Raw genomic sequence first — 23944 nt, 5'->3', positions numbered from 1 at the left:
TCCAGGAGACTATGCCTTGTCTGTTCAGCCAGGTGTGCTGCCTGACCTCTGATGTCCTCCAAGCAGCACGGTGAGCCTGCAAAGAATAGTTCTCTGCTTGTTGCAGTCTTTCATGACCATACCCAAGAACTTCCTATTTTCTTTTTCTGCTTCCCTGCTCAGAAACCTTTCTTAACCCTGCAGATAATTTTAGATCTCTGATCTGCCAGATGCCCTGACAGAGGAAAGGCTCTGCTGTTTGGTAGCCTGTTGTACCTGAAGAGCCCTTTGCCTCTCTGGAATGAGGAGTTATTTTTGATACTGTTTCTGATATTAGCCCTGAGTACTCCTGGAGTATTTCCAAGTTTTCTAAATGTTCTTGTGTCTTCTCCTTGTTTTGGTTTATTTTTTCTATTTTTTTTCTGTGCTTATGTCACTCTGCTTTCCACCAGGTTGGAAACAGAACACATCTTGGAGTTCCCTGCAGAAGATTCCTGTTTCCAGACTCACCGTGTCTGGCCCCTCAGATAATGTTGCCCATTGCAGTGAGCAGAAGGGAGCTCTGGCTGGGTGCTGCTCTGACCATGCAGTGCCACTGCATCAGGTGAGTTACACACCAATTTAGAGCCTGAGCTGCAGCTTTTGTTTCCAGCTTCAATGGTATAATTTGTATGTATCTGTGTTTTTAAAAATAGTGTGTGTTTCAGTTTGAGTGAGACAACTTCAACATATCCCACAGTGCAGCTTTCACTCCTGTGGGAGTAAGGGTGTGAATTAGCAGGAGGTCAGCTTTTTCATCTGCTACACCCTTCCTGAGTGGCCTTGGGCAAGGCCTTCAGTCAGTTTATGCCTCTGTAGTCTGTCTGGCTGTGTAGACAAGAGAGGAAGGCACTGCCCCACCCCAGCCCTTATTCTTTCACAGCGGGAGAAGATACTTCCTTGTGCAGAGATCACCTTCTGCTGTGTTTGGATATAAGGTCTGATCTCCTCGAGCTCTAGACAACTTCCTGTGAAGGATCCTAATGACAGCACTAACACTGCATACTTTTCAATATGCCTGCATGAAGCAACATCTGTGTGTGTTTAGACAAGCTGGGAGCAGCTGGATTTGGCCTCTGCACCAGCTGCTGTGATCACAGTGCAGTTCTGTGCTGGTCAGTGTGTGTGCCCGTGGGGACGGCAGGGAACACCACTCCGTGTACTTCACAATCTCTGTATTCAGCGCCTGCTTTTGGCGCTCTCGTCTCTCTCTCTTATGAATGAGTGGGTGAGGGAGGAGAGGGCAGGGCTGGGCTGACTCCTTCACAGATGAACCATAAAGGGCACGGGAGGTGAAACACAATCTCCTCCTCCTTTCCTGTGCTGTTTCACGGACAGGCTTGCTCACAGCTGGAGGAGGGGGACAAGCTTCACCAGCAGCATGAGCACGAATGAGGAGAAGGGAAGTTTCCTGCTCTTCACATTACAAGAAAAGCCTCTTCGTATAAACTCTGCTAACAGGTGAGTTTCATTTTTATCTATTAATTCTTGAAAGCAAGTTAATTTTCCATCACTGTGCAGGTCTCACCCCTGGAGAGGTGGTAAGACAGTTTTCTAGCTGAGTTGTTAAAGCAAAACAACGAGGTGCTCCAAGGACTTAACCAAAACAGTGTGTCCAAAACAATTCACAACTTCAAAATTTCCTTGGCAAAGTTCCTACTAACAGGAACTTTGAATAAAGGTTTTCCCCAAAAAAAATTTCTTGAGTTTCAGTTAGGCACAAGAGGAGCTGAATGTTCAAGTTGTATTGATGAAAGGGAATTGTTAAGATAACTGAGAAACTGTTTGTTGTTTGCAGCAAGTAATCAGAGCAGTAGCATGTAGATAAGTTCCTGGAGTAATTTTCAGAGCACTTACTAGCACTAGTTGAATAGATACAAGGTATTTTGAAGGAGTAAGTAACTTTATTTCCCCTGAGAATACAAGCCAAAAGTTACACCTAACATGAAACTGCTAAACCACATACCTTCATGTGTGGGTGCTCTGTGTAAACCTATATAGTTTTGTCTTTGTATCTCAAGTGTATGTAATTACTATATTTTCCAAACACCAAGCCACTTTTCTTCCTGCGGTTCAGAATCTGGCTTGGAAAACTTGAAATGTGAGGGCTTGTTTAGAGAAGTGAAATCCATCAGGTGAGAAATTAATCTTTTTTTTCAATAGGATAAAAAGAACTTTTGTTCGTTATTGTAGCTTGTCCTTGTTATGAGAACGTTTTTCCTGTTCTTGTCAGTCTTTGTAAAGAAACAAGAAAAGCAATTCACTGAGTGATGCTTTCTTCTTTTGTGTGTTGCACGGGGATGAAAGCTGAGAAATAGAGAATTTAGAAGAATATATCAGCTTGCCCTGTCCTCTTCTGCTCAAAACACATGCAGATATTTATTAATAAAAATATAAGGAAACTTAACAGTAAAATAAAATATGTAGGCTCATAGGACGTGACAGTGTCACTGTGAGCATTATGGGACTTTCTGAGCAGTCTGTTAGTCAGTACCCACTGTGACGTTTTCCACAAAATGACCCTGCATTCACACTGGTCCCAGAAGAGCTGAGTGTCTAACCACTTCTTCTTTCACGTTTTCTTTAATCAAGAAGCCATCGAAAGATAGTCAATCCTGTGTATTTAACTTCTTTGAGGAAACAAAATTTTCTACTGTCCTTGCCCCTATCCTTTCTGCCTCCCCATCTTACTGCTGCTATGTTGCTGCTCCCCCATATCAGGCTGCTCCTGCAAATGCACTTGTAAAGCCTTTCTGTTACATGAGTGAAGAGGCAGAAGAATGCCATTTCCAGTTTATTTAACATTCAGTGCTATATAGTTGTAGGTGAGATGATAACATGGAAAGTACATCCCCAAAGTTTTAAAAGTCTTTACAGGGTCTAGGAAGAATACTGCAAGAAAATGTTGGGTTTATAGGATCAGACAAGTATGTTCTGTGACAGCTGAGGTGAAAATGTCTGCATCACAGCATTGTGATTTGAATATCACAGTTTTAAATGAAGAAAGATTTGGTGGTTCCAATATCTCATTAAAAAACTTTTGTCATTTGACCTTCAGTGAGAGGCATTTATTTCACTTTGTAGTTGGTGGACAAAAATTGAGTCCCTTTGTTCTGGATCTGAGGACTGTAAGCAATCTTATAGCAGCAGGAAAAGAGAGAAGTGGGATATGGGGAAAGGGAAGAGAACAGAGGAAAGTGAGTCTCTGCAGAGCTAGGTGTACACAGGTGTCATTGTACTAGATGTCATTGATTAGGGTGAGCCTGAGGCTACTTGTGAGGTCAGACAGACAGGAAGCCTCCTACCTGTGTCTGAGCACAGTTGCACAGGGCCAGGTGTTCAAAGGTGGGGGCATTAAAGTAAATTTTCCTCCCCTAACCAGCCTTGTGGATGGTGTCACTCAGATTAACCAGCTGATGCTCTAAATGCGAGTTTTCCTGGCATCCCAGTGAACAGTGCATGGAGAAGTATTGGTTTCTTGGCCCCACTTTTTGCCCCTCCCTGGGGTTCCCCTGTCAGGGAAAACCCTCCTGGATTGGTTCTGTGTCAGGAAAAGGAGAAGCACAGGACTTTTCCAGTCTTCAGCTTCTTGTTTATTGTTATCTGAAGTTTAGCACGCTGTCTATAGCAGACTGTGCACTGGAAAAGCACCACAAAAATAGCCAACAATCTCTTGTTACAAGGTCTTTTAGGACTAAACTATCCAATTAAGAAATGACACCTAGATTATCTTCCCTTTTAACCCAATAACTGACCCCTCAAAGCCCACAATGCAGATTTTTCTGTCCAACTACAAGACATCACCCAAACCCATGAAGAAGAAGGAACATGAAGGTGAAGAACAACCTGCCTCCACCCTAAAACCTCCATCTTGTTCCCATCTGCAACACACTAAAAATCCCAAAACCTAAATTGCTCACCCAAGTGACGTGCCATACTACTCTCTATAATCTATTTCACACTTTTGTGGCCTCTAGTCTATCTTGAAGTCTTGGAAGCTTTCTCCATGAATGGGAGCCAAAGTTGGTGCTTCTCTGGGGGTCAGGACCCCTCAGAGCAGACAGAGAAATATTCCTTGTGCCCTGGGTTCCCACAGAGAAGAAAATTTCTTCCCTTCCAGTTTTTCTAGTCCTTACCTGAGGGTGCATTCATGGTGCTCTGGGGCTTCACTGCTGATGGCTATATTGTGTCAGTGTGGTGGTAACTAAAGAAAGTTATGTCCACTCATGAGGACATTTACACAGCTTGGTAATTATTTGTAAGGGAAGAACTGTGGAAAGAGAACTCCAGACATGGCAGCCTTGTGAGGCTCATTACCTTATAACTAGTTGTTTGTCTCCTCTAATATGTTTGTTTTTCCTATAAAGCTTATTCTGAGGGGTTTTTATTGCTTGTTATGAATTACTCTGCCAGCTGAAGCATTTGCAGAGCTGCTGACCCTGACAGCTGGTGGCATTTTTTTTTTTTTAAGACACAAAACAGCTTTAATGTTTAGAAGAAATTGACCAATAATTTTAACTAAAGGTATTAGTAAGCAACAGCAGCTAAGAAAAACATTGCAGTTTATTCTCTAATGGATAAATCCACTGTAACACTTTTTCTCCACTAAAAACACCATTCTGAACTCTGTTAATAGGGTAGGAAAACAAGGGCTTTTTAGGCACTTCATCTGGAAGCTGCAGCTAATTTTTCCAAAAAAGAGAAAAGGAGTAGACAATAGGTTTAAAACCCTGTTAGAGGGAGAGTGAGAAACAAGTTTACCTAAAGTACATCCTCTGTTCCTCTCCATGGAGTGTAGCAGTCAGAGGCCCTGTGAGGTCTCCCTGGCGGTCACTTGCCTAAGGTAAGAAATGCCAGGTCATGGTGACTGGACCAAAGAAGCCACTCCTCCTCCTTTGGACCCTTGTTATCTCTTTGTAAGGCTATAGGTCATATTCTCTTCAACCCTGGCTATTGGACAATTTCCGACACCCCTGTACCTATATCAACCCCCATCTCTGCCCAGTTCAGCAGAAGAACTGTCACTGCCACCTTCACAGGAGCTGAAATTAAGGGACACCTCTGTGGAACCACATGCAGACTTCTCCTGTCTCCATCTCCCTGCATCTGCCTAAGGAACTGGCGAGCACCGAGCAGAAATTGCTGAGAGCTGAATTTACCAGAGCTGAAATCACTCCAGAGGTGCTCGCTAAGTTGCCCACGGCTGGGAGCTGAGCTGAGGGACCCAGACAGGCTGAGCCCAACAGCCCAGCACTATCTGGACACCTATGGCAGCAGCAGACAGGGGTCGGACTGACCCCCAAGCCCCAGGCCAATCTAATAGAGCCTTCTTGCCAGAAATTGTTTCTGTAGCAGCAAACTTCTTTCTAGATGGGTTGTCTTGGAGTTTGATCTGGGATTGCTTAGGCCCAGATCTGTCACCATGCCAGAATCAAATAGAAATGCAAAACTGATCTGACCTGCATGTAACAGAGAGGGCACTCTGCTGCTGTTCCTGTTGCTCCACAGGAGCTGTCCTCCTGACATCCTCCACATAGATACTGCTACAGGCAGCTGTTGCTGCTAGCATGAGCCTGGACTTTCGTTTCTGAACATTGTTGCTTTATTCAGCAAGGCTTCAAGCTTCCTTTCTCCTGTTGTGTCCTATGGACCAGCAGTAAAGACAAAGCTTTGAAGAGAGATTGAGTTGCCAACAGAGGAAGGGGAGATAAATAACTAATTAATTACAAAAGCAAATGTAATTGAACTATCAAAGTTCAGTCACTTTAATGACACCTGAATAAAATGCTTAGCTATCAGTAGGGAAGAATGGAAATATTTCAGAGATCTCTTGGTTTGGCTTTCTTTTATCTCAGTATTTTAGTACTATTAGAATGTTTTAATTTCATCTGGGAACATTTCATCTTCCTTCTGCCAAGGAAGGAGAGCTTTTACTCTGTGATGAATAATGATTTAGTGTCTACTCATATCTGATTAGAGGGTGTATCTGGTTTATGCTCCATGTTTAAGAACTGTTCAGACATAGCTTTTAAAATAGCAATTTTCTTTTAAATTTGCAAGAGGCTTAAACTAAAATCCCTGAGACTATCATGGCAGAACATTATTGTTTGGAATTTGAACTTACATCCAAATTTCAGAGCTGGTTTTACACCTCCACCCCAAAGCAGGACCTGGATTTCTGAACAGCTCTCAATTTGGAATCTCACATCTCCTGTGCCAGCTTTTCCATCTCATGAGCTCATCAGAACTCTCCTGTAACAAGCATTTGATTCTCCTCCTTTTCTCTGGTCAGAAGCATGTTTGGAAGTGTGAATGGTTTACAGCAAGGTTGTTGCTTTTGCTGTGAATTGCTTCTTTGATACTGTTAAAGAAGAGGGGGTTTGCATTTCTATGAAGTCATGCCTCTCCAACTATTTTTCTCAGTTTTCATGTTGAACCTCTTTTATCCAGAAATGGAAAATCAGGAAATGGTAACATAAGCAAACCTGCAGATACAGATGCCAGCACTTTATTTAAAGTGGTTAATCCACTGGGAATTAGAGTGTTGGAGTCCTCTACCCTCAAGTAAAAAAAAAAAAGGACTGACATTTTCCATAGTAATCTACGGAGCAAGAACAGCAATGAGGGAAAGATCACAGAGTAAAGCCTTCTGCAAGGCACACTGTTTATAACAATGAAGGAACATGTCTTACATGTGAATATTGATTCAGTTGTACAGGAAACTTTGTTAACCTCCAGAAGGGAAACTGAAAAAAAGAGAAGAAATTTAATTAAAGATAGCAATAAGGGATAGTTTAGTAGAGTTATTTTTCTACCAACTAGATGGGAACTATTTGAAGATATGCACAAATACATATGCATAATGCACCCCACACACCACCCCTCCAATTCTGTATCCAAGGAAGAAATACAGAAATAAGAACAAGAGCCAAAAAAAGACTCAATTGAGCCTAAAAGGAAATGAGCATAGCTAAACAGAAGTGCGTGGAAGGGCGGATGGTGTGCTAGACTAGGAAGAATTGGATCTAGAACAGAAGAATATCTGAAGTGCACAATGGTGATCAGTGTAAGCTGGAAACACAAACAGTACAAAGGCATAAAAGAATTATTTTTGTATTCTAGATGGCAACAGAGCACACAGGGTTAGGTGTTTCAGTTGAACAGGCTCCTATCCCATGATTAATTAATTCTCTGTTATTAAGATAAATCCAAACAGAGGAAAAAGAATTAAGTCAAAGAAAAATGAGGAGTGGAAGGGAAAAGTCTTCAAATATTGTAAACAGCTTTTCATTTTACCATGTCTTAAAACTTTTGCAGTACAAAATTAATCATATACTGAATCATATATGCAGAAAATGGCATTTTAAAAAGAGATTACTTTATTTAATATATTATTATTTGCTGATGCATGAAATAGTGAAAATGCTAACATTCTCCTTAAATGGGAGATCTGCTCAATCTCTTTAGACATGCCAGAGTTTCAACCACATTTCATTAGACTAGCAAGCAAAATTTTTCTATCAGACAGCCTTTGCTGGTTGTCAAGTGTTATTAGTCAAGCATTGATTATGGATGACCCAAGCTTGTCAGCAGCACTGCGCAATACGTCCTGTCCATTGAATTATCAGTAAATGAGGAGAAAAAATTGTATAGATGAGTGTTTGGTTGCTTTCCAAATGACTTTTAGTTAATGAGACACTTTTGTTTGGAGCGTATGATGTGCTGGTCCTTGGGTTCTGAGTAGCATTGCAAAAGATGCAAGCAGAAAGATAATTTGGCCCCTGCTTCATTCTCTAACTTGTCAGTTTTTGAACAAGTTTTCCCTTAAGTGAAGCTGGGGAAGCTTGACAGAAGGGACTGCCATGCATGTTGCTGGCATTCTGTTCCCTTTCTGTGTGAGCATGTGGATACAGAGAGCAAGTTGCTCTCAATACACTCATTGGCTCCAGGGCCATGAGCATCTGGCTGAAGGTAGAGGCTGACAGCCAGTTCTTTGCTCAGCCTTGGTATGTGCTGCCCAGGATGGGGTGCACTGCCCAGGATGGGGTGCACTGCCCGGGACAGGGTGCTAGCAGTGTGCTATGGCCTATAGTATGTGAATGGATGGCTCATGCTCAGGCAGCAGAGAAATCTGTGGGTGACTCCCATGGCTCCCTTTGGGCAGCCACTCTGTGAAACAGGGGCTATGTGGCAGTCCTGGGGCTACAGGGACACACTGACAATCTGAGAAAGGCAAAAGTCATTGAAATGCAATAGAGATATTAATTAAACTTGAAGTCACTGACTTCAATGCAAGATATCTAGCATTGTCTGATGTAGCACTCTGCTGTTGTCAGAGCAGGCTGCAGCATCAAAAGAGGCAATAATTCAGTTTAGGAAAATGAATCAGAAGGATGATTTTCCCCAAGGCTGTAGATGGTAAAATGAATCAGAACTTATTTAACTCAGAAGGGTGAAGTTCCTATATCTCAATCCTAGGCAATAACAGTTGTCCTAGTCGTTGTTCCTTACTAATATTGTATGTTGATCATGGCTTTTGTGGCTTCTAATAAGCAAGACCTGTGTAATCTTGGCTTTTCTTGCATTGTCCTGTTCAGTGAGGATCAGTGTACAAGTTTGGAATTATAAGCAGTTCTGTTGTCTATGATTATTACTTGCCTGCTGCTTCTTCAACAGAAGACAGGATGGATTTTTAGCTTTTGTGTCAAGGAGGATTTTGGGGGAGAGGCACACTGACTTGGTTGAAGTTTTAGTTCAGGGGAAAGGAAGATATAGAGTTTTTTTCTCTGAGTAATAGAGTGGTTTAACATGTCTGCAGGAAGTGGTGTGATGTGTTTTCCTCCACCCACTGTTCGCTACTCAAGCAAGTCATACACGAAGCTTCAACGTGTGCCCTGTGAGTAGGACCTAGTCATAGTAACTCAGCAGTGAAATACTTGGAGACTCATGTCGTCCACTTGGTTGATCTTTAACAGCAGGAAGTGGGGGGCATATGAGGGTCATTTTTTAAAGCTTTGAGGCAGCTATAGCATGACTAATTTCAGCTGTGATTCACCTCCCTGATACTACTTGGACTGCTTGCCTGAAATTACACATTGCATGAACTTATTATTACCATAAACAGGGATTTTCCAAAGTTTTTTTTTCAGCAGTTTCTTGTGCTCAACCAGTTGTTCAACCTCACATGAGGTAAAAAGACCCTAATCCTAGATAAAAAATAGTGTGAGACAGAGTGAGTAGTCTGAGGGAACAGGCAGATTTTGCCAAGCTGCTGTCCATGATACTTGAGAAGTCAGGCGGTCAGAAGTCCCAGGTGACTGGAAAAACAGAAACATTGTGCCCATCTTTTAAAAGGATAGAAGGGCAGACCCTGGGTACTACCCAGCTGTTAGCATCACCTCTGTGCCTGGGGAGGATCACAGAACAGATCCTCTGAGACATTCTGCTAAGGCACATCAGGGACAGGGAGGTGATTTGGGACAGCCAGCAGAGCTTTACCAAGGACAAGTCCTGCCTCATCAGCCTGTGGCCTTCTGTGATGGAGTGAATGCATCAGTGGGTAAGGGAAGGGTCACAGATGTCATTTATCTGGACTTCTGTAGAGCCTTTGACATGGTTCCCCACAACATCCCTCTCTATAAATTGGAGAGAGATGGATTTGATGGGTGGATTCTTAGGTGGTGGAACAACAGCATGCAGAAGGTCATGGTCAATGGCTCAGAGTCCTAAAGGACCTCAGTGACAAGTGGTGTCCCTCAGGGATCTGTACTGGGACCAGTTTTATTTAGCATTTTCATTAATGATATAGAGGAAGGAATTGAATGCAGCCTCAGGAGATTTGTAGATTTGTAGATGACACCAAAGAGAGAAGTGACACGCCTAAAGGATAGGATACCATCCAGAGGGTCAAGAAGTGATTGCATGGGAATCTCATGAGGTTTAACAAGACCAAGTTCAAGGTGCTGCACCTGGGTTGGGGCAACCCCTGGTATCAAGACAGGCTGGGGCATAAACAGATTGGAGCAGCTCTGCTGGGAGGGACCTGGGGGTGCTAGTGGATGAGAGGCTGGACAGGAACACTTGGAACCCAGAGCCAAAAATGTTCTGGGCTGCATCCAAAGCAGCATGATCAGCAGGGTGAGAGAGGGGATTCTACCCCTCCATTCTGCTCTGTTGAGACCCCACCTGTAGTGCTGCATCCAGCTCTGGGGTCCCAGCACAGGAAGGATGTGGACCTATTGGAATTAGTCCAGAGTGGGGTCTCCAAGATGATCAGAGGGATGGGGCACCTCTCTTGTGAGGCAAGGCTGAGGGAATTAGGATTTTCCAGCCTGGAGAAGAGGGCGCTCCATGGTGACCTAATTGCTGCCTTACAGTTCCTAGAGGGAGCCTAAAAGAAAGATGGTGGAAGACATTTTACAAGGACATGTGGTGATAGGACAAGAGGGAATGCTTTCAAACTAAAAGAAGTAGGTTTCAATTAGATAGTAGGAGAAAGAAATTCTTTAGTGTGAGGGTGTTGGGGCACTGAAAGAGGTTTCCCAGAGAAGCTGCGGATGCCCCATCCCTAAGTGTTCAACGCCAAGCTGGATGAAACTTTAAGCAACCTGGTCTAGTGGAAGCTGTTCCTGCCCATAGTTGGAACTAGATGATTTTTAAGGTCTCTTCCACCCCACACCATTCTATGATTCTATGATATTGGACTAACTGTGCTAATTATCCTACCTGCCTCCCTTGCCCTTCATCTCAAGTTGTCCTTTATAAGTGCAGGCAAAAACAAAGAAGTCCAAAATCATAAAAACCTGAAATGGAAAGGTATAGAAACAGAACATGGAATTCTCAGAATATCAAAAGATGGAACAAATGGAATGATTTACTCAAGACTGTAAAAAATTGCATGTCTGTGTTAGGAAAAATTGGGCATTGATGACTAATTAGTCTTTTGTTTATGTGGCTTCTGAAAAAAAAGTTGCCGACTTCCTTTTTTGACAATAGGTTTACAAGACAAGTCATCTGATAATGACAAAAGTAATTTGTAATTTACAGAACATTTTTATAGTTCCCTTCCACATATACAGAGTAATAATTACTGTACTCAGGTTCACGTAAGAAAAATCCACTTGCAAATTACAAACACTGAATGGATTTTGCATAGATGTAAATTGCCTTCATTTAGAAGCTCAATTCGACTCCTCTTTTTCACAAAACAAAGTGTTATGTCTGTTTTACCCCAGTTTGTCACAATTTCTGAAATATTACCACCAATAATTTACAAATTGCTGTAACTAAATCCCCTGGAGTGCATGTAGTTTTTAAAAATATCTGTTAGCCTTTGTTGATCTATTCTCTATGCCCCCATCCTATTGTTAAAAACAATTTTGTTAGACACTGGTTAACAATTCTGGTTCTAAAGATTGGTATAAAAAACAACAGCAAATATTTCAAAATATTTCAAAAATATCGATATAAATATACTTATATATCATATAAATATATGTTCTATAAATTCTATATTATAAAAATAAATATATATTTGTGTTTTGCTTCATATGTACTTGTCTTTCTTTTTCTTTCTTTATTTTTTATTAATAGAAGTATCTTTCATTGCCTTTAATGGCTCTTTCTACTTGACACCCTTCTAGAATCAGAATGGTCAGGTTTGGAAGGGGCCTTTAAAGGCCCTGTAGTCCAACTCTCCTACAATGACCAGAGGCAGCTTCAACTAGACCAGGTTGCTCAGAGCCCCGTCAAACCTGACCCTGAATGTTTCCAGGGTTGGGACATCCATCACCTCTCTGGGCAACCTGGGCTACTGTTTTATCACCCTCATCATAAAAATCTTCATCATTGTATGTAGTCTGACTCTACCCTCTTGTAGTTTAAAACCATTGCCCCTTGTCCTATTGCTACAAGTCCTGATTAGAAAGTCTGTCCCCATGTTTCTTTTAAGTCCCCTTTAGGTACTGAAAGGCTGCAACAAGATCTTCCCAGAGCCTTCTCTTCTCCAGGCTGAACTACTCCAACTTTCTCATCCTTTCCTCATAGGAGAAGTGCTCCACCCCTCTTGTCATTTCTGTGCTCTAACAGGTCCATCTTTTACATCACAATTCTTCCGATTAAACCCAAATATCATTGTGCTCTTTCTTCATACGTGGTGCTACACCCAAATTTCTGCTTTCTTCTACTTCTTTTTCCCCTCACACTTACTCTAAGGGTTATTATGCCTTTCCTTCCTATTTTATGTTGTTCACCCAGTCTCTAGTCTCTTCTGCTGTTCATTGCTTCCCTGCCGTCTTATCTGGCCTTACGCTTCCAGGTTTTGTGAAACAGGATCAAACAATCTGACAAACCTGCAAGTGTTGAAGGAATCTTAGCATGTGAATTTAGGGCTGGTGTTTGTGTAGATCATGACCTGAATCAAATCCTAAACCGAAACCACCCCAGGTTTGTGATTCCACAACTTGCAGGACAGTTGAAGTCCTGCAATGAGAGCCAAGTGATTCAGGCCTGTCTGCACTGTATGACAGGTGAACGGCAGATTGAATAGCAAGAGCCCATGCAGGCACACAAGCATGCTGCACTCCCTGTTAATGGAAGCGGGTGCTCTGTGGACGAGACAAGCTGGGTGCATAACGGTTGCAAATTCCAGCAAGGAAGTTCTTTGGTTCAGTCCCGTTTGTCTCTGCCAAAAAAAATATGTAGACCTAGCTGCAGACAGATTTCTTATAATGAAAATTGCAGCAGTGTTCACTGAAATTGAACAGACCCACCTGGGCTCCATGCTCCTACTTGGTCCAAGGTGAAGAGTCTGCTGCTGCCAGTGGCTCTGGCTGCTTCCTGTGCCATTGCCAGCAGGCAGCACTTAACAAGTGAGCTGCCCGATGGTTCATGGCGCAGGGCAAGTCATGTGTTTGTTAACACACAGGAGTTGGGAAAGAACTGTTGTTGAACTCTACAGTGAGTAATAAAGTTGGCTTCTTTAAACCATGAAAAAGTGAGGCTTTCTGAAACTCAGGGATCCTTGGCTTTGTTTTTAATCCAGGAACAAGAGAATTATTTGGAGCTCATGTAGATGAAGAGAGTCTTCTAATTTATTGCCAAGACATAGGCTTAGATGGGTATCATCAAAAAGATGTGGGCATATAGGAGAGAGAAATATTGCCTGGAAATGACTGCAGACTTGTGATACTGAAGGTATCATAAACAATGATTAAAAAAAAAAAGTCACACAGCTGCACTATATCCATATTAAAGCTGTCTGAAAGAAATGCCTGTGTGTTCCTGTTCATAACTGTTTTCAGCTTTTTGATTGTCTGCACCCCAGATGTTTTTCATAGAGCAACGTTTTAAATTTTTCTTTTCCCTCTATACAGAAGTGGCCAATAAGTAATGGGGGAGCTATTTGACTTTTCTCTTCTATACCCTGCATCACCTTTCCTTCATTTTCCACTTTTTCAGATGGCTTGTAAAGTACTGTGTCACATGTTCTTAATAACAGAGTGGGCTCTTCCACACCCATTATTTAAAGCTGCTGGGGCAGTCCTTTGACACCAGCTTAGTTGTAAAATTCCTACAGTTTCACTCCCTGGCTAGTGTAGAGCTATATTTAGTTTGCCTGGTGCTGGGGAAAAGTTGAACTGCCTCTGTATTTCCATTTGGCTGCTGAGTCTGTCCTTAGCCAGGCATGAGTGGTCAAAGGGTACAAAGGCAGCCCAGAGCCCACACACTGAGGAGGCCGAAACAAGGGAAGGATTTCCTGGCCCACTGTTGCCACTGGCCAGAACAGCAGTCTAAGACAGCTATTGCACAAGAATCTGAATCTTTCTTTTTCATTTGCATCTTTGAAACTGGGGAGCTTAGCACAAGGCAAAGAGATTTGTTACAGCCAATCTTCTCTTCCTGCCCCTTTGAACACCCAATCCAGCATTTCCTCCAAGAGCAGAAAATGTTGCTGTTAGCAGAAGTGTATATTATATCACCATAATATTGTATCAATAAGACTTTTGCTGCCTTCTTCACATTCTGCATTCTGGCAAGACTTTTAAACTAAGCAGAAATTATTTTACTTACTACAAATAATTATATTCTCTGTATGAAAACATAATTTGATAAAAACATTTAGAGTTCTTAGAGGTAAAGAAACTTTAAAAAAACACTACAGCTGTAAAGTCCATCTGCTTTTCTTCATACTATGATCCATAATGACTCACTGGGTAACACTGAATGAAACTCAGTGATAGACATATAAAGACAGTTCTGAATTTTCAAAACTGTCAGCAGCTTTTGAATTACTATTTGGCCCTATTGACAGGAGCTGGACACTTGCTGGGCACTGGGCTGGTATATATGATGATAGGTCTCAGAATTTAGGTATTTTAGAGAATAACTAAGGTGTGCCAATCATCCTGTTCAGGCAAACCCTTACATGTAAAAGTCACCAAATGATTATACAGAAATGCTATCAAATACAAACTCAGGCCTGGAGCTCTGGATTAAAAAGGTGGGTTGGGGTAAGAAGGTTATCAAACCTGCCTCAGCAAATATTCTGTGCAATATGTCTGCATATGGAAGAGATATGTGGTGGTTATGAAGCCTTGGAGAAACTGCATAGTGTTACAGGGGAGCTAATGGCCCCTAGGTACCAGTGGTTGGGGAAATTTGTACGTAATATCAGTGGTTGATTTCTGCTGTTCATGTCAGCACTGCTAACACTGTTGTATTCATCCCAGGGGAAGGCTATGGCAATCTCCTGGAGCAAACTTCAAACTGAACCACAGGTACCTGTGACTGGGTCCCTTTCGCAGCATTTCTCCTGCTGAGGCTTGATAAATGAGCTGTAACTATCATGATAGACACAGTGGAGAGTGTGAGGCTCTTAAACCCCAAAGGAGCTGCTGAGACTGAGAGGTGGAGGAGAGCAGAGTGCTCGACTTGAGCAGCCTTTCACACAAATTGTGTTGGATAGTGGAGTTAAAAGTTTTGAGGGAGATGAACTTACCTTGGCCTGTTGTTTCATGACTGAGAGTTTCTGAGCTCCCAAGGATATTTCCACCAAAACCAGAGCTGGTATTCCCTCTGTTGGAAAGCAAAAGTAAAAGTAAAGGGACAAAAACCACATCACTATTCTTATTTGTATGTGTTTGCTGTGAATTCAGTGGAACTCTGCTGGTTGAAGCTAAAAAATGAAATTCTTTGCAGTTTTGATCACTTATTTCAGCCAGACAAGTGATAAAGCACTTAAAGCAAGTGATTTTTTTTTTCAGTTTTTACAGGAGTAAAGCCTATCTATCTCTATTAAAAAAAAAAAAAAGTATTAAAAAATAATTTGACAGTAACATCCTCAAAAGCTAATTTTGCTCTAGTGTGGTCATGATTTTGTAAGTTTTGCCTTGGAAGAAATTTTATGTTCTTAGATGGAACAGAAGATGATGACAAAAATGCAAATTAGCATAGCAAAAAGGAAAAAGCAGCAAGGCCTTATTTTTTGGATAGTGCTTCTTTTGAATCCATAGTATGTGAAGCTGTGAAAAGAGTACACAAGAGTACCATGGTTACCTTAGAAAGGTATACCAAACATCCCTGAATTTTCTGAGCAGAGATTGAAAGAAATACAGTCTTGCTGTTCTGTACCACCAGGTAAAACAAGCATTCCCTTCAGACTAGGCAGTTTGCCCTGCTGCTCTCCAGGGCTGAGCATCTGTGCCCGCATGAATATACCATGAGGTGATAAAATGCTGGATGGGGGATGGGGGATTTCATTGTTTAGTTGAGAGTTTCATCACTGTGAGCTGGGCCCAGGCTTGACCTAGAACTGAGTGCTAATCCACTGTCAGCAGTGTTTTTGTGTATTAAATAGTTATAGTATAGCTCAGTACAGTATAGCATAGCATAGCACAGCAAGGGCTTCTATGGGTTTGTGTTTGGATTATACCAGATTCTTCAGGTGAAAACAATTACATTCAAATTCAGTGAAGATGAAAGGGAAAGATACAAATGTAAAAGTCATAAATGTGTGGGTTTTGGAGTTGATGGTGAATATTTAATATTCTGTAGAACTGAGACCATGGAGATGCGCTGTACCAGAGTTTCACCATGTCCTTCCAACACAGGAAGAGAGCTTGCTTTCAGGATTGTTTTTACAAGTAACTGTAAGAGAGACTTTGTTTTTTGTCCTGCTGAATTGAACTGCATATTACATGGTATCTTGTATGTGAAGGGAAATTTAAGAAATGGAAATAATTAATCAAGAGTTTTGTGCACTCTTCATCCTCTGAGGAATTCTGTGTGGACTGCTGGTTTACCAGAGACACCTTTTCCATCACAGTCAAATCTGATGACTGCTTTTCTGCCCCATCTGTAAACCAGAGATGATATTTCTTCACATTTTAGGTACCTCCAAAGCTAAAACAACAAATATTTGTAACTTGCTTTGTGATTCTGAATCACATAATTTTCTGGCACTTTTCTATTATGCACTAGGAATTATGTGCATCTTGATTTCCCAGACAGGCTTTATCTTTATCAAAGACTTAGGGCTAAGAAAAGGCAGCTTTTTGAAAAGTGTAATATATATTTAACAATTTTATCCCTTCTAAAGATTTCCTTGTGTTTTATCTTCAGGTTATTAACATCCTACAGCAAGTCATCACTTCAGCCTAAGGATTTGTGGAAGAAATAAACTCTACATGAAAACTGAATGTAATTAAGTCTTACATTCAAGACCCTGATGAGTGATACACAGGGAGAAGTGGAAGATGGTGAATTTCACAGAGAATGCTACTGAGAAATGCAATATTAATCATGATATCCACCAGACATTATCCCCCGTGGTGTACATATTTGTGTTTGTATTAGGCTTGCCAGCTAACTGCCTGTCACTGTACTATGGGTATTTACAGATCAAGGCTAAAAATGAATTAGGTATCTACCTTTGCAATTTGACTATAGCAGACCTGCTGTACATTTTTTCTTTGCCTTTTTGGCTTCAGTATGCTTTACAGCATGACAACTGGACCTACGATGAGCTGCTGTGCAAAGTCTGTGGCATCATCCTGTATGAGAATATCTACATCAGCGTGGGCTTCCTGTGCTGCATCTCCATCGACCGCTACCTGGCCGTGGTGCACCCCTTTCGGTTCCAGCGCTTTCGGACCATGAAGGCTGCTGTCATTGTCAGCATCATTATCTGGGCCAAAGAAATTATGACATGCTGCTTTGTCTTCACACACGGGGAGATCAGTATGGATGCTGAGAGCCACTTGGTGTGCTTTGAGCATTACCCTATCAAGAAATGGGAGCACAATGTCAATTACTACCGATTCTCTGCTGGCTTCCTTTTCCCCTTCTTTCTGCTGGCCTTCTCCTACTGTGGGATTTTACGAGTTGTCCACAAGAGTCCTGGCACTCAAAAGAAGAAGAAAATTCAAATTAAAAGACTGGTATCAAGCACTGTTTTCATATTTTTAGTCTGCTTCGGACCATACCACATCCTACTTGTAGTTCGTAGCTTGTTGGAGAACAACTGCTCATTTGCTGAGAAAATATTTAATGTTTACCATATTTCTCTCCTGTTAACTACTTTTAATTGTGTTGCTGACCCAGTATTGTACTGTTTTTCCAGTGAAAGCACTTACCAGAACTTTGTCAAGATGAGAGACTCTTGTCTAACATGTTTAAGCCATCTGAGTACTGAGACGAAGGAATCCTATCCACTAAACAGTACTGAAACTCCCAACAGAAAACAGCATGAACAACAACCAGGGTTATTACAAATACCCCTTGATGGTGCTGGAATGAAGGACTGCTTCACAACTAATGTAGGCAGCCTATAGCATTAATCAAAAGGACCTTAATCCTACACCTGCAGCTATGGCCGTGTTTGTGTATCTGTCTGAATTATTAATGTATTACAACAGTGTGACCTCCCAAAGGCTTATGAGCAATGCTGTACAGTGAAGCTGTTTCTAGAGGTGCTTGGAGCCTGGCAGCCTGGCAACAGTGAGGAAAGTCAGTTCAGTTATAATCATATATCTGTTGTGTTACCACTTAAAACCTGTTTGGCTTGATGACTGGATGGACTGGAATAAGCCAGTACTCACAGTGTGTAGTTCTGGTGAACTCATCTTTAGCTGCTTTCTGTTTGCCCCTGTAGCATCTAGAGAAAGTAATTCTCGACAAGCTGTCATCATCTGTTGAAAAGGTCAGAGACAAAAAAATTACATATCTCCATATATACTTTTAAAAATAAAAAGCCCAACAAAACACTTGTGCAACATCTCTGTAACTCTCTGAAAAAACTTCTCCAGCAAGTTTCAAAGCCTGCAGAGACCATGCCAGAACCAGATTCCTAAAACAATCAGTCTGATAGTGCAAGACATTATGGGAGAACATTCAGAAGGAACTCATCACCTGCTTAGACCTCCAGGCTGTTATTTCACTGTTGAATCTCAGACTGTTAAACTTCATTGTAAGGCTCCTAGAGACTTCTGGAAGTATGAGACTCTGGGCTCCAGTGGGTGTCAATAACTTGGTTTGTTGACTTGGAAGAGAAAAAGAGGTTGGTAGTACACAAGGCACTTTGATTCCATGTGCTTCTTTGAGTCACTGTGTTCAAGAATATTTATTTACATCTAAATTCTACTACACCTTGCTAAGGTTTTGCTTGTGTCCTTTGCAATTTGTGTATCTTGTGCAGCATAGACCATGCAGGCAATTAAATAACAATGCATTTGTCAGGGAAACTGTTGAATGAATCTGTTTAAACCATGTTTTTGCCCACAGATAATATAGTTTAGGGTTTGGTCATTGTTCAGTAAACACAGTATCAGAAATATGATGTATGAATGATCTGTGTCCTGGTTTAGACAGAAACAAAATACAGGAGTAAGTGAAGAATAATGGCTTTTAAAGACTTGGGAGTTGTGCTCCACAGTATTGTATCTACTACCACCTCCTCCCTAGGTTTCCTTGGTTTGTTTTTTTTTTTGTTACACTAATGAATTCTATGTGATTCTTCTTTGCAAGCTGCTCATCACACCTCCTTTTACCTGCAGCTGTTATACCATGAATATTGCCTTGTCCTTTCAATTCTCTGGTTTCAGACCTTCCTTGCAACACCTCTTTCTCTGCAACCCGGAGCTGATAACTTCCAGCAGTATTATCAGTTTTGTTTCTTTGGTTTGCTTTTGAGTCAAAAGATTGTCTAGACAGATGGTCTACTCCTGCTATCTGAATATATCATTGTAACACAGCCTTGCTTGTCATCAGATTCCAAAAGAAATATATTCTAACAGCTTTCTGGAAACCACCTTGAGAGTGCAATATTGGATATAATTAGAGAATGTGTTTGGATATAATTAGAGTATGTGTTTAATAAAGAATATTTTTGTAATTTCCTTTTTATATTTTTTCACACCATGTTTGAAATAACGATCTTTAGCTTTGGCGCACAGTTTCTATTTGTGAGACTATGAATCCTCTCCTCCCTCCACTTGCAGAAAGGATTCATGTCCCCAGTCCCAAGAGGGGATTAGGTTTGCTTAGGTTAACATTTGGTTTGTTTAATTATTTTACATTTCTTTATACTTTGACCACTCAGCTGGATTAATTACCTTACATCTGCATTTTTTTCTCCTGACTATTAGCACTGTTTAGCTTTATTTTCTCCTCATCTTTCCTCTCATCTGTGGTGTATTCCAAGGGGATGTAAGGCAGGGACTCCCTCCCGACTGCTGGAGTGCTGAGCTTGTACATTGTTAAGCACCAAGTCCTTGGACCCCCACGACCTGTCAGGCTGCAAGACATGTGGTTTGTTCTAGGATTAAATATTTGTTGTTGTGTTTATGTGTTGCTGCTCTAAAGTTCCCCATGCTGTTTAAATTAGACAGCTGGAATGCAGAGCATGCTGTACTACATGGAATTGTCATTGGAGGGATTAAGGCTCATTTGAGATGGAACTTTGATGTGGCCAGATTTGGTCAGCTGCTGCAGTTTAAAATCAGATGGAAACTTGTGCAACACAGTGCAGCTTTCTGCTGCAGTTCTCAGCACTTAACCTGCTAACCCAGAACAGAAAGGAGGGATTTTTTCTTCTCTTCCCCTTTTTCTTCTTGAGGACAATATTTTATCAATTCTTTCTGTACTGTAACTGTTTGGCTGAGGCTGCAGAACCAATACAGCAGGTTACAGCAGGAAGGTAACTCCCACTCAGAGCTTTTCCTTCCATCTCAGTCAAAACACATTCACTCAAGGGTCCTGCTAAGGCTGCTAGAGACATGCTACACATGCTATTGAAGTAAATGCTGTGCTTGGGACTGCACACAAGAAGGCATTTTAAAAGCATGTACTAGAGGAAAAAAAGAAATAAATTATTAAATTTTGTATTTTTTAATGAAAACTGATTGTTAAGACTTGTATTTTGGGGTGAAAAAAGAGCAAAAGCTTACTAAATTAAATTTTTTACAAGTTAGTGCTTATAAATATACATTGCACCTGTTAGTGTAACATTTCAGTAGCAAAGAGAGAATAAAATCAGCTGCTTCTTTTCAAATGATGCCAATTTCATTCTGTGAGTTCTGTGCAGCAGTGAATATATGCCATCGTGTGGGGTTACTGGCTTTGGCAAAAAGTTCAAGCATTCATATGAAATATTTTACTTAATACTGACAGATTAGAGAGTTTGGAGACTTCTAAAGGAGATATTTTTAACTGTGAAACTTCACAGTTAAAGATACTTTTCTAGAACATCCCGTGAGAAAGTTTTAGATAAAACAAATATTTAAAAAAATGACTCCTCTATCTAGAAAATAAGCATTGGGATCTTTGGTGAACCTGAATGTCTACAAAAAATCTGGCATTAAGATTTTTTTCTGTCATGTGTACAACTATTTTATGTCTTTAAAGGCTCTGTATCCTCAGGGACTTCAGGAGATTATTGTTCAAAATATGCTGGTGTTTGTGGTATGAAATTATATTTCTCATTCCAAAAAAGTTGTTTGTCTTGCATCGAAAAAGGAAAATAAAACTCACCTGCCAGGAAGGAAAAGAGATATAAAGTGTTGCTCACTGCTGAAAATCCAACTAAATGCAACTTCCATTTTATGACAGGTAAAACACCAGTGCTCTAGGGGCGGTGCCAAATGTACCCTCCTCTCTCTGCTGGGTGGGCTGATGTCGATTTCTCTCTCGGGGTTCCTAGGCCAGGGTGACCCCAAGAGAGATCTAAAAGAGTCTTTGCTTCCCTAGCCCAAATGCAGCCAAAGAAGGAGCCTGGAATGCTTCCAATTGTGCTTTTCCAAGGTTGTTTATTTCTTCTTATCTAAAATATTGTCTCTCTGACCTGCCGAGCTCTAGCTAGCAAGGAGGCCGTGGCACTCTGCCCCCAGCCTTGGGCGGCTCCCACCTTATATACTGAAAACTACATGTCTGTGTTTACAATTTCTTTGTCAATTCCCATCACCTGTGTTAGACCATGAATCTCTACTTAAACCAATAGAAAAGTGCCACCATCACACCAAGACATGGAGGACAAGACAAAGAAGGAGAAGGCTAGGACATGCCCAAATTCCTCCATCTTGTACCCCCTTGAACCCCATTCTAAAAATCCCAAAATTCTACTTTTCCACCCTGTGTTAGTTCAAATATCACACCACTAAAACCCTTGTGACTTGTCATTCCTCATCAAGAGTTGGCAGTTTTCCATGGGCTAAAACCAAAGCCACAGATGTTTTTCACTTCTTGCCAGGGTCTCTGAGACCCCTGCTAGGGTCTCGAGACAGCCAGGGCAGCCAGAGGGATGTCCTGGACTCCGACAGGCTGACAGCCGGCAGAACTGTAGTCCTGACACTCACCTGGAGTTAAGGTAAAATTACAGCTTTAAATGACAAAATCTGGGCACAGTTCACAACCATTTCTCATGTATTGCTTTAGTGTTAGTAATCCTATGGGATAAAATTCAATGTTCCTTCACTTGGTCTTGTCAGGAGCTGAACTTCTGCAACAGGAATTCATGTAAAAGTTTATTTACATAATGTTATGTCATACTGCACACAAATGTTTATTCATTTCTAATAATACTTCAATTTCTAATAATTAATTTTAAGAATTATTTTTGTATTCTTTGTAACAACAGGATACTCTGAAATGTCTACAACTTTTCTCTATTACCCATAAAGTGGCAAAATATGTAAGTGGCAAACTACTAATATGACAGGGGGTAGTGGCACAGCCAGCCTTTTACACAGAAGATCTGCAATGCTGCCCTTATTTTCATTAGCTCAGTTAAAATTTTCTCCTTAACTCCTCACACTTCCACAAACTATCCCCCACCACAAGAACACAGTGTTAGAGGGGGGCTAGAGGAAGTGCGCAATGGAGCTCTCAGTACAGTAACTGCAGTTTTGTTTTGAATCTTCCCTCTCTATTGTAGCTGTTTTCCTTACCACAAGTATTTTTAAATCCAAGTTGCTATGTGAGTTACTTCCTGTTGCAGTTATGAGGTTAGTAAAACAAGAACACCAGTGCAATAATATCTCCTTGTAATTTCATGCTTTCTTTGTAAAAGCCAGATCACCTCTTATTATATAATATCATTTAATATTCATTTTCCATTATATAATTACAGAAAAGAAAGATAGACCAAGTGAATGATATCCTGTTCTTATTTCACAGAGATGTTGTAAGGATAACAATGAAAGGCTGTGTGGGTTGAAGACACCAGAGATGAAAAGTCATCTTTTTCTGATCTTTTACACCTTGAGAGAGCCTCAAAAATAAGGACAGGACATGGGAGCCACTCTTCATGTAGACATCATTAGGGACAGTCACTGCTGTGCTTCCTGCAGCAGCTTTTCAATCATAAGGGAATGGGTGCTGTAGAAGGGCAGCCCATCCACTTCCATCTCTAGACTGGCAGTTTTGCCACTGCGGACCCCAAGCTGGACAAGTGTTTTCAGAAGCTTTTCTTCCTTGAAAAACAAAGAAACAGAGTATAATTAAAATTCTGAATCAGACAAGGGCAGTCATCAAGATCTTTGTTTTAATTCTGGGCGAGACCGACCATATCCTTCATATTAATTTTGCCATCAACTTTGCAAGCATCTGGACCTCAGGGAGTGTCAGGTGCTTTATAATTTTAACTTCTATTTAACCACTGAATATTAGTTTTCTCCACACTGCCTCAAACAGAACATTATTGTCAATTCAGAAACATCATTTTTGCTTGGTTTTGAGTTCCTATATTGCACAAATCAGAATCAGAGGAACCTCCACCCAAAGTATCTCAAAAATCCATCTGTGGTTTCCCCAGCCAGGCAGCTGGCTGCAGCTGCATTTTTATAGAAAAAGAAAAAAGAGAAGGAGGGTGCAGCAGGAAAAAAGGTTACAGAGAGCACCTGGATGGGCTGCACACTCACTTTCCTTTCCTGCAGCTTCTCCGATCTCTCTGTGCCTTTGGCCCTGTCTTCCCTTTTCATTGTTGATTTTATGAGAATTCTGATTGCTTAGGGAAGGAGTGGGGAGAAAACAACCTCAGAAATTGTGTTTCCTTGGCATGCTCTGAACTAGCATATGCTTTGTTTAGAAGTGCAGTTATTTTCTTGCTTAACTAATATAAGCAGATAACAAAGTGTGTTCCAAGTTGAGACGTAAATGTACACAGAGTGAAGAAAATAATTTTTTGTGAGCTGTGGGCCAATTAGCATTGTGAGATGAAAAGAAGGGATAAAATGAGCTTTGAAAAAAACACAGGGAAAAGTGAATTTTGAAGATCTGGTTTCAAGTGAATGTATGTCTGGCATAAACTGCTCTGCTCTTCACTTGCCATGAAATGTACACAGTAAAACTTCCTATTTTTTATAGTGAGAATTTATTCCTTGAATTCTGTTAATAAGTCTAAGAAAACTAACAACCTGGTGACTTTTTAGCTTCC

The 23944-nt window shown here is 41.0% G+C and overlaps 2 protein-coding genes and 1 long non-coding RNA gene across 9 annotated transcripts in view; 1 reads left to right on the top strand and 2 right to left on the bottom strand.

Annotated features, from left to right (window-relative positions):
• Positions 1-1293: 1293 nt before the first annotated feature.
• GPR68 (G protein-coupled receptor 68) lies at positions 1294-22443 on the top strand. Its single transcript, XM_041716855.2, has 2 exons — positions 1294-1479; positions 16639-22443. Exon 2 carries the CDS (start codon positions 16773-16775, stop codon positions 17847-17849), a length of 1077 nt encoding a protein of 358 aa, XP_041572789.2. The 5' UTR covers positions 1294-1479; positions 16639-16772; the 3' UTR covers positions 17850-22443.
• Positions 6511-15134, bottom strand: LOC115495586 (uncharacterized). The gene is made up of 2 exons (XR_003960881.4): positions 15017-15134; positions 6511-6764 (listed from the first exon to the last, which is right to left on the bottom strand). It is a non-coding gene; the product is annotated as an uncharacterized lncRNA (long non-coding RNA).
• Positions 22444-22591: 148 nt separating the features above from the next.
• Positions 22592-23944, bottom strand: part of DGLUCY (D-glutamate cyclase) — a 45701-nt gene continuing 44348 nt past the window's right edge. For all 7 annotated transcript variants that reach the window (XM_030274859.4, XM_004174481.6, XM_032748857.3 and 4 more), the window contains one exon: positions 22592-22982. In XM_030274859.4, coding sequence (XP_030130719.4) covers positions 22839-22982 — 144 coding nt within the window. In that variant the 3' untranslated portion in view covers positions 22592-22838. The remainder of the gene's footprint in view (positions 22983-23944) is intronic.

Source organism: Taeniopygia guttata, chromosome 5 (genome assembly GCF_048771995.1).
Source record: "Taeniopygia guttata chromosome 5, bTaeGut7.mat, whole genome shotgun sequence".
In the NCBI taxonomy this organism is placed as follows: domain Eukaryota; kingdom Metazoa; phylum Chordata; class Aves; order Passeriformes; family Estrildidae; genus Taeniopygia; species Taeniopygia guttata.
The sequence above is the reverse complement of the archived record's forward strand: the minus strand, read 5'-3'. Positions and strand labels throughout refer to the sequence as shown.